Raw genomic sequence first — 11160 nt, forward strand, 5'->3', positions numbered from 1 at the left:
GCAAGCAGTTTTGGAGTCTGATGTTTCCCCATTCAGACAGAATACCTGAGCATACAGATGTGATTCAAAGATGGCTGCCGAAGGAAATGACTTGCCGTAAAGGGACTTTGTTATTAGTCACTTTGAGTCAAAGAAAGAGATAAATCTTCTGTTAATTCAACCACTGCTATGAGAGTTTTTTCTTCTTGGGTGTTTGGAGTTTCAGAGCAAGAGTGCCTTCTGAAAGGTATTTACTATTGATCATGGAACTGATGCCTTTAAATGGTGTATAAAATATTATCACGATATTGGCCTAAGCTACAATAAACTTACTTTAAGAGGTGTAATAATCAAAAAATACTTTATTGTTCCTACATGTAATTGCAAAAGAATTATACTTTATAACCATTTACAATGAAGTCTCATTAGTAAATTAGTCAAATAAAATGAGGTAATGTTTTCAAATCAACAGCTAGAAAAGGCCAGATATTATGGTTACTGTTTATTAGTTTAAAAAATAAAACAGAATTGTACTAGTTAGTTTGGTGTAGTCCTGAAAAAAGGTGGTGTACTATAACCCACCCAACCCAAATTTTAAATAAATGCAGGCAAAGAAACAACGAAAGTCAATGTTTCTTTGATTTATTAGCAATATATTTATTTATTTAACATCGGTTACCTGTAATTATTGACTTCCACAGAAGGAAAAACAAATACTATGGAAGTCAGTGGTTATAGGTTTCCAACTTTTTTCAAAATATCTTCTTTTGTGTTCAACAGAATAAAAAAGACAAACTGGTTTGGAACAAGTAAAGGTTGAGTAAATTATGACAGTTTTCATTTTTTTGGGGTGAGGTGAACCATCCATTTAAAGGAAAAATATTTAAACAAATTTATTCGTTTTAAAGGAGATGCTTATTGTCTAATCCTGTTCAATGATTGACTATTAGCTTAGCTAATAGTGCCCCCAGCACACCCGTAGATTGGCTGAATATATTAAGCTGTGGTAAAACCCAACTGTTTAACTCTAGGGCACTTGTAAAACGTGTCTATTTAAAAAAAAAGAAGTTTGAATTCATTTTAATACTGTACAAAAAATTATTTCAAGACAGCTATATCAAGTTGTCACGGATTGGTCAGGCTCTCACGATCCCCACTCACGAAGATCACCATCACCTGACTTCTAATGAGCACACAGCTGCATCACATTCACGAGCACCAGATAAAAGCACAGCACTCCAGTCGCTCATTGTCCGGGCTCGTCTCGACGAAAGCGGACAACTGAGCGACCACTCAGCGTAGTCATCCTCAGCTAAAACAAACGCTTTACTTACCTGTTCTCTTTGTATTCCTCCTAGTCTTCCTGGTCCACCCGAATCGTCCTGTCTTCCAGTCCTTCCAAGTCTGTGTCATCCTCTGTCAGCTGTATCTGGTGTGTGCTGTCCATCCTCGTGTATTCCTGTTACCCAGCCACGGAGGAAAAGACCCCAACATCATTCCTGATCCTCCTGGCTATCCTTCATGTGCTCCTTGTTGTCATTTAATAAACACCCTAACGTTTCCTTACCTCTGTCTCCTGTCCGCTTCATAACAGAAGCCCGGACCAATAACGACGACAACATGAGCACCCCCGATCACTTTCAAGAGCTGGTGGACCAGTTGAAGCGGATTCTACAGCCACCAGCTCCACTTTCCAACGCACCACCAGCACCGAGCACTTCCGCCTCCACAGTTTCTTCTTCGGCCCTTCCTTCCAGTCCCATGGCCCGACCAGCGCCCTACTCAGGCGGAGCGGGGGAGTGCAATGGTTTTCTGTTACAATGTTCCCTCATATTCGAAATGCAACCTTCTCTATATCCCACAGATAAGTCAAAGATCGCCTACATCGTATCACTACTCTCTGGGCCTGCACTTAAATGGGCTGAGACGATCTGGAACCAAGCCGGGCCGGTCATGAATTCCATCACTACCTTCACGGAGTATTTCAAAGAGGTGTTTGGACGTTCTGATGGGGAAGTAGCCGCTGGAGAGCAGCTGTATCATCTAAAGCAAGGTACTCTATCTACACAGGAATATGCTCTCCGGTTTCGCACTCTAGCAGCTGCAAGTGGATGGAATGAGAGATCGTTGTTGACCACGTACCGGCTCGGCTTGGAACCCACTCTCCGAATCCAGCTGGCCACATTAGATGATACTATGGGTCTGGAGAGATTCATCCAACATTCTCTCCGATGTTCCGATCGTCTCCGTTCCTATCAACAGGACACCATCACCCCCCTCGTCTGCACTCCTCCAATCGCCTGAGTCAACAGCCTCTCCAGAACCAGAACCCATGATAATAGAGTCTGGAAGACTGACATCAGCGGAACGACAGAGGAGGCTGACCCGGGGTCTGTGTCTATACTGCGGTGTCAGTGGACACACCCGTATGGAGTGTCCCCTTCGTCCCATTCGGACTTCAGTGAGTGTATTCAGTACGAATATTGAACAATGTAAACCACTTACTACCACCGTACAAATAACTACTGCCTCTATTTCTCTCCTTGTCACAGCCCTCATCGACTCCGGGTCAGCAGGGAACTTCATCTCCCAATCCCTCTGTCGTCAACTCCACCTACGTACTGAGGCGTCCTCGCATATATACCAGATACAACCGATAACCCAGTGCACTCGATCTTCGACCCGTATCCATCGACAATGCGAAGACATCCTTCTTCAAGTGGGGTTGTTACATCAAGAGAGGATTCAATTTCTGGTTCTGGAGGGTGCAAATATGGACATCATTCTAGGGCGCCCGTGGCTGGTGAAGCACGATCCCATCATCTCTTGGGGTACAGGAGAGATAAAGAAATGGGGATCTGGATGTACACCTACCTGTTTTCCAAATCTCCCTCTTCAAGGTCGGAACCCCATTTCTTTGTTTACAACATCGGTCGAGAGTCCTCCTGAGAAGCAGTCTATCCACATTCCTAAGGAGTACAGCTCCTTTCATGATGTCTTCTGCCCCAAGAGAGCTTCCCAGCTACCGCCGCATCGGCCATGGGACTGCGCGATCGACCTAGTTCCAGATGCCCAGTTGCCAAGAGGTAGGATCTACCCGCTCTCGCTTCCAGAGAATCAGGCAATGGAAGATTACATAAGGGAGGCTCTGAGTCAGGGGTACATACGTCACTCAAAATCACCAGCCGCCTCAAGCTTCTTCTTTGTGGCCAAGAAGGACGGAGGGCTGCGTCCATGCATCGACTACAGGGTCCTAAATAACGGTACAGTAAAATACCGATATCCCCTTCCTCTGGTACCAGCCGCTTTGGAACAGCTCCGAGAAGCTAAAGTCTTCACTAAATTGGACCTCCGCAGCGCGTATAATCTGATAAGAATACGTGAGGGGGACCAATGGAAGACAGCATTCGTGACCCCTACTGGCCACTATGAATATGAGGTCATGCCTTACGGTCTGGTCAACGCCCCCTCCGTATTCCAAAACTTCATTCATGAAGTCCTCCGGGAGTTTCTTCACCACTTTGTAATAGTGTACATAGATGACATCCTCATTTACTCCCGGAGTGAGGCCGAACATCGCCAACACGTTGCGGAGGTCCTACACACATTGAGAGAACATCACCTCTACCTCAAAGCGGAGAAATGCTCATTCCACCAGAAGTCGATTCATTTCTTGGGATACATCATTGACCAAACCGGTATACGTATGGATGGGAAGAAAATTGAGGCTGTTCTATCCTGGTCAGAACCCACTTCCATTAAGGAGCTCCAGAGGTTTCTTGGGTTTGCTAACTTTTATAGACGGTTTATCAAGGACTACAGCAGGATTACATCACCTCTCACTAATCTCCTCAAGGGTAAACCCAAAGGACTGGAGTGGACCAAAGAAGCAGCCGCAGCCTTCCGCCTTCTTAAGAAGGAGTTCACAAGGGCCCCACTCCTGACTCATCCTGACCCAAATCTTCCTTTCGTGGTGGAAGTGGACGCATCCACCACCGGCGTCGGGGCAGTATTATCCCAACATCATGATACACCGCCCCGACTGCATCCCTGTGCCTATTTCTCTCGGAAGTTGAGCCCGGCGGAGCAGAATTACAGCATAGGAGACAGGGAGCTTCTAGCAATCAAGCTAGCCTTGGAGGAGTGGCGTCACTGGTTGGAGGGAGCCAAACATCCGTTCCAGGTGATCACAGATCACAAAAACCTCCAATATATCAAAGAGGCCAAGAGACTATGTCCACGTCAAGCCAGATGGTCACTTTTCTTCTCACGTTTTGATTTCTCCATTTCCTATCGTCCAGGACCCAAGAATCTAAGAGCAGACGCTCTCTCTCGTTTACACGAGCATCACGATCATGAAGAACTCCCAACGAAGATTCTTCCCGAACACATCTCCATTTGTCCGATCACCTGGAACGCTCCTCCAGTCGTTGCCACTCCGGAAGCCCCTGCTCCGCCGGGATGCCCTCCTCATCGGCAGTTCATACCACCTGAACACCGGGTAGATCTGATCCACTCCTTACATACCTCGCTAGGCACTGGACATCCAGGGATCAACAATACTCTCTCGCTAGTATCCCAACGATTCTGGTGGCCAAACATGGCAAGGGATGTGAGGCAATATGTTCAGGGCTGTAAGGACTGTGCCCAATCCAAGAGCCCACGTCATCTACCCGCTGGAAAGCTCCATCCCTTGCCGATTCCGAACCGTCCCTGGTCACACCTAGGAGTGGACTTTATCACTGACCTCCCCTCGTCAGAAGGTAATACCTGTATTCTAGTCATCGTAGATAGATTCTCAAAGTTTGTCAAACTAATCCCTCTGAAAGGTCTTCCCACAGCCTTTGAAACAGCCGACAATATCTTTAATCAAGTCTTCAGGTCATTTGGTATTCCAGAAGATATTGTGTCGGACAGAGGTCCACAGTTCATCTCACGTCTATGGAAAGCCTTCTTCAAGCTCCTAGGTGTGGCCGTCAGCCTCTCTTCTGGATATCATCCCCAAACCAACGGGCAGACAGAGAGGAAGATTCAGGAGGTGGGACGGTTCCTGAGGACCTTCTGCAGTGGTCACCAGAGCTCCTGGAGCCAGTATTTGGGCTGGGCAGAATATGCCCAAAATTCACTGCGGCAACCCTCCACCGGACTCACGCCATTCCAGTGCGTCCTGGGCTTCCAACCACCGCTCTTTCCCTGGGATGGCGAACCATCTGATGTCCCCGCAGTGGATCACTGGTTCCGGGAGAGCGAGAGAGTCTGGGACGAGGCTCATCAACATCTGCAGAGGGCAGTCCGTCGAAGCAAGGTAACCGCCGATAGAAGAAGGTCTGAAGAACCCAGATACACACCCGGACAAAAGGTGTGGCTATCCACCCGGGACATACGCATGCGACTGCCCTCTCGCAAGTTAAGTCCCCGATTTGTTGGTCCCTTCACCATCGTGGAACAGGTTAACCCCGTCACCTACAAACTACAATTACCCTCTCACTACCGTATTCACCCTACATTCCACGTATCACTCCTGAAACCCTATCACGATCCTGTTCTTCCCTCCACAGAGCCTGACCACGAAGAGGAACCCCCTCCTCCACTGCTCCTAGAAGAAGGAGCCGTCTACGCAGTGAAGGAGATCTTGCGTTCCCGACGTCGTGGTGGCCAGTTGGAGTACCTGGTGGACTGGGAAGGGTACGGCCCCGAAGAAAGGACATGGGTTCCCAGAGCTGATATTCTCGATCCTAGTCTCATGGTGGAGTTTCATGAGAGCCACCCTGAGTTCCCAGCGCCTAGAGGCAGAGGGAGACCACCACGGCGTCGGAGGTGTCGGCCCTCAGGAGCGGGCCCTGGGGAGGGGGGTACTGTCACGGATTGGTCAGGCTCTCACGATCCCCACTCACGAAGATCACCATCACCTGACTTCTAATGAGCACACAGCTGCATCACATTCACGAGCACCAGATAAAAGCACAGCACTCCAGTCGCTCATTGTCCGGGCTCGTCTCGACGAAAGCGGACAACTGAGCGACCACTCAGCGTAGTCATCCTCAGCTAAAACAAACGCTTTACTTACCTGTTCTCTTTGTATTCCTCCTAGTCTTCCTGGTCCACCCGAATCGTCCTGTCTTCCAGTCCTTCCAAGTCTGTGTCATCCTCTGTCAGCTGTATCTGGTGTGTGCTGTCCATCCTCGTGTATTCCTGTTACCCAGCCACGGAGGAAAAGACCCCAACATCATTCCTGATCCTCCTGGCTATCCTTCATGTGCTCCTTGTTGTCATTTAATAAACACCCTAACGTTTCCTTACCTCTGTCTCCTGTCCGCTTCATAACACAAGTATTGTATGTTGTTAACATAAACTGTAAATAAAAAAAAACTAAAATAAAATAAATCAGGAAAATAAAAGCAAAAGCACACACAAAAAGACGAAGTACATTTTTTTCCCATGTATTAAAAAACTGCCACCAAAATAGCATAAATATAAACATAAAAAACCACAGGCTAATCATAAGAGGAAATAATTTATAATAAGAACATTATGTTTTACTCTGATGTCACTCTGATACGCACTTAAAATAAGTACATTCGCTAAGTGGTTCTGTCACTGTGTTTAATATAGTTAATGGCACATGCGCTGTAATGCGTTTTATAATCATAGTTAATTTTGAAATAAACAGCGAAATGATGAGGTGAGACATTGGGGTACTCCATGACATTGGGGTACAAGTCATACAAGTGTTTCTGTAGCAATATATGCACTATGCAAATATGCACTATGCAGATATTATAACAATCTATAGATAAACACACACCTTCGCTCTGCACAGCTGTTTCAAACGGTCGTCAGGGGGCGGGGAATGGCACAATTTAAAATGCACCAATTGCAACAAATTAAGATGCGAGTTAAAAAAAAACAAAACTTTTGTCATACAGTTAAGGGGGATGCGAATACACATAAATTATGGGAATCTAATCAGCAAAAGAAAAGAGTATACCCAGGGTATACGCTATTACTATTTATTAAAAAAGTAGGCATTCTGAGTATACCTGCGTATGGCCCCGACTACACCACTGGTTATAAACTACATTTAATAAAACAATTCTAAACTGTAATCACTCCTACTGTAATCACTACTATGATGATTTTAATACGTTATTGTGCATTAAATATTTAATCACTTATCACAAATCAAGATTATTATAAACTATATTAAAAAAACAAATACAGCCAAAACCACATTAATATCTGTGGAACCTAAGTCCTAAAAATACATTGAGGTCTCACTGCATGATATGATGGGCTATGCAACTGAACATTATTTACAACAATATTATCCTTGAACTACAGCATCAGAAAATAGTTCTGGCTGTCATGAACATGCTCAGGAGTACAAGCTTCTTGCTTCATAATAACATATGCAGAGCTGCAAATCCACAAATGAAATCTCAGTTGCACGTGCGGTTTGGAGAACTTTCATTCAGAAAAATTAAACAAACCAGATCAAATAATAAGATTGCACTTCCAATGACTCATTGCGTGAAGGTATCTTCAGCTTTGTGCTTTGATTGAATCCATCATGAATATAATGTTATGCTAGATGTTTTTAATTAGACGTTAGTCTCATCATTAGTATTAGTATAGCTATACGCCTTTTGAGTTCACTGCGTTAACTTTTGTTCCTTTAGATTATGTTCCCTACATCAGTGTTTCCCAACCACGTTCCTGGAGGACCACCAGCTCTGCATATTTTCCATGTCTCCTTAACCAAACACACCTGATTCAGATCATCAGCACATTAGCAGAGACTGTAAGGCCTGTAATAGGTGTGATAGTCAAAGGAGACATCCAAAACATGCAGTGTTGGTGGTCCTCTAGAAACGTGGTTGAGAAACACTGCCCTACAGTTCAGTAATTTTCAATATATATACCTAAGTATACCTAGTATTTTGGATAGACTGAAGAGAATAATTACACTCTATTGTACCTATTAAAACTCTCCTGATCATTCACAATTTAACGAAAGTTACTCCTAAAGGAAAAAGGTGGATATTTAAAAATGATAATCAAAACAAGTAGCATTTAACAAGTACCATTACAACACACAAACCTCTCTCTGTATTGTAAACAAACAGCATCAGCTCAAACGTGGGTTTGTTCCTGTGGATGTGTTATTAATAATGTTCAGTTTCTTGAAATATTTATTTGTGTTTAGTAGCCAACGTATTCATTTTCCTGTTATACATTTATTTTTTTACTCTCAAAGTTCCAGAAGTCACTAACAATTTTTCAGAATTATTTTCTAATAATTCAAAGGGCTGGAGTCAATTATTCAGCTTATACTACAGTTGCCACAAATAACTACATTGTTTGGATGTTGAACTTTAAGACATTTGTAAGGTTTTTGTCCTCAAACCTCTCCTGTATAAAGGATTAGCTTGTGCGTTTCTTCTAAAACTTCTTTTGTGTCTTTCTAGGTTTTTTGTAATATAAATAACTGTAATCATTAGGAATACTGATATAAAACTGTAATGTAGTCAAGAACTTCCTGGATCTACTTTAGATGTGTGTTTATATGAAATCAGTTCCAAACCTTAGAAAGTTTTCAGCCAATCAGAATCAGTCAACAACCCAGTAGCATAAGAAAGGTTTGATTCTGTTGACCTCACATGACAGGAGTTGAAATAAAGTCCAGTGTTGTTGTTTTTTTCGTACCGTGTCTGATGAGGTGAGGATGTGTGTATGGACTGGGCTGACCCAGGTATCTCTGAGGAACTTTCTTTGATTTCCATCCCTCTGTTTTCACAGACACATGCCTGCATGGACACCACACAGACCCTGTAAAAACAAACAAAAAAAAAACATGGCAAACATATTTTGAAATCCACATTATGCCTATTGTTCAATATACATTCACAACTGTTCAAAAGTTTGGGGATGATAATATTTCATGTATTTGTAATTAGGCATGGGCCGGTATAACATTCTGATGCTATGATAACCTTGGATAAAAATATCATGGTATTGTGATCACTGCTCTAAAATAAGTTCTTTTTAAATGTCTTGGTAAAAAAACTAAAGCTTTTTGTCCCCTTTGAACACAAAATATTTTGTTTTGAGAAACATTTAAAATATTTTGGAGCAGTAAACATGTCAGGCTTAATAACTCAAACGAATCATTGACTGTATTCATTAGTTTCAAAAACACTGATGTCTTTACAATTTAAAATGGCATATTTGGATCTCTTTTCTGCTGAAGATACAGTTGACCTAAAAACAAAAAAAGTAAATAAATAATCTTACACATATCGTAGGAACAGTATAGCAGAAAATTCTGGTGGTTTTAAAACTTTTCCCAACCGTGGTATACCTTGAAAACGATTATCATCACATGGCTATTTGTAATTAGTATAGTGCACATTACAGTTGCTTTTATTTGATAAAAACATTCTGTAGATTTGAAAGCAATATTGAAAAACGTTACTTTGATATAATTAAAGAGTCCTTGCAGAATAAAAACAATACATATTTTTAAATTTGTGTAGTGAGCAAATTGAAAATGAAACCCAATAAAACATATAACAGTTTTGGAAAGAATGGCTGAAATATTATTTATGACGAGATACAAAAGATGCATGTCCTTTAACATCAGACAGAAATGAACATTGTTTTCAAAGGTGAGGCAAGTGACTATAGGTTTACGAAGGAAACTCTTTAAAAAAAAAAAAAAAGTTGACTGAAACAGATAATGTAAGATGTGAGGTACAAATGTGCACTTAACATACTTTCTAGACGCATAACAGGCTTAAAAAGAGACATAGAATCAAAAACTAATACAAAAAAATAATAAGGTCAGTGTGAGATTGGGGGGAAAGAGCTTCAGCATTATCTTCCTAGATGCATTGTTTCCAGTGAAGACTTAGAGAAACGTGTTCATGCTTTTATCAGCAGCAGGGTGGATTACTGTAATGGACTCCTCACTGGCCCTCCCAAAAAGACAGTCAGACAGTTGCAGCTCATCCAGAACGCTGCTGCCAGGATTCTGACCAGAACCAGAAAATCAGAGGACATCACACCTGTCCCCAGGTCTTTACACTGGCTCCCAGTTACATTCAGAATAGATTTTAAAGTATTATTACTTGTCTATAAATCACTAAATCGTCTAGGACCTCAATAAATTACAGACATGCTCACTGAACACAAACCTAACAGATCACTCAGATCTTCAGGATCATATAAACTAGAAGTTACAAGAGTTCAGTCAAAGTAGGGTGAATCCACCTTCAGCTACTACGCTCCCCACTGCTGGAATTTTATTCTAGTTTATGTAAAGCACTTTGACTTATCATGGTGTATGACATGTGCTAAATAAACATACTTGCCTTGCTTTCTTATATACATAATTTCACACATCATAAGCGGATATAAACCAGTTATAAACTCAAACAACTCGTTGTATTATATGACAGACCTGACAAAACATGTAAGTATGGTACTAAATCATTACCAGGACTCCAGTAAGATCGAGAAGCGCACTGGACGGCAGCTCTTAGTAAACCGCTACTGGAATGAAACATCGTCGAAAACGCTTTAAATCCCCGGTCAGCTGAACGGATCCGTCTACTTTTAACATGAGGTGGAGTAAGATTGCACAATCGTGCGAATTAAAAACTGCAAACCAAAAGATTAACCTAAAGGTGACATGCTGTAGGAGCCACCACATGTAAGCTCCACTCCTGACTCAACATGCAACTGTAAGCATGATCGCGGGGAAGGTGACAGTGTCACGCCCCATGGAAGACTCTGAGCTCCGATTGGTGGACTGGGAGCGACTGCTGCGCTCTGAATGGACAGCCCTGCTATGACAGCTATTAGGCGACTCTGAATGATGGAGGACCCTTCTTATTCTTTTTTTCTTGAGAAATTCAACAGTTTGATTGATTTCTTAATTCTTTCTATATGTGTTGTTTTATATATTATCCATATATATTAGAAAATTGTCCCTTCTTGCTCTTTAATAAATTTAACAAATATCTGACCAAAAGTCACAAAGATATTTTTAATAATCTGAATTAAAACGCAAATAATAATGTAACAAAAATGTAACCCATGGGCTAAATGATTGCTAAAGTTATATCCATAATAATATGTATGATTTAAATACAAGGAGAAATAACAACAACAAAAAAG

The 11160-nt window shown here is 42.2% G+C and overlaps 1 protein-coding gene across 1 annotated transcript in view; it reads right to left on the reverse strand.

The window, feature by feature from the left end:
- xpnpep3 (X-prolyl aminopeptidase 3, mitochondrial) overlaps window positions 1-10730 on the reverse strand; it is a 34302-nt gene extending 23572 nt beyond the window's left edge. The window contains exons 1-2 of the mRNA XM_056453453.1: window positions 10478-10730; window positions 8686-8808 (exon numbers count right to left, since the gene is read on the reverse strand). Of these exons, the coding sequence (XP_056309428.1) occupies window positions 8686-8808; window positions 10478-10547 (193 nt within the window). The 5' untranslated portion in view covers window positions 10548-10730. The remainder of the gene's footprint in view (window positions 1-8685; window positions 8809-10477) is intronic.
- Between the last annotated feature and the right edge of the window lie 430 nt (window positions 10731-11160).

This window comes from Danio aesculapii, chromosome 3, assembly GCF_903798145.1.
Source record: "Danio aesculapii chromosome 3, fDanAes4.1, whole genome shotgun sequence".
NCBI lineage: Eukaryota > Metazoa > Chordata > Actinopteri > Cypriniformes > Danionidae > Danio > Danio aesculapii.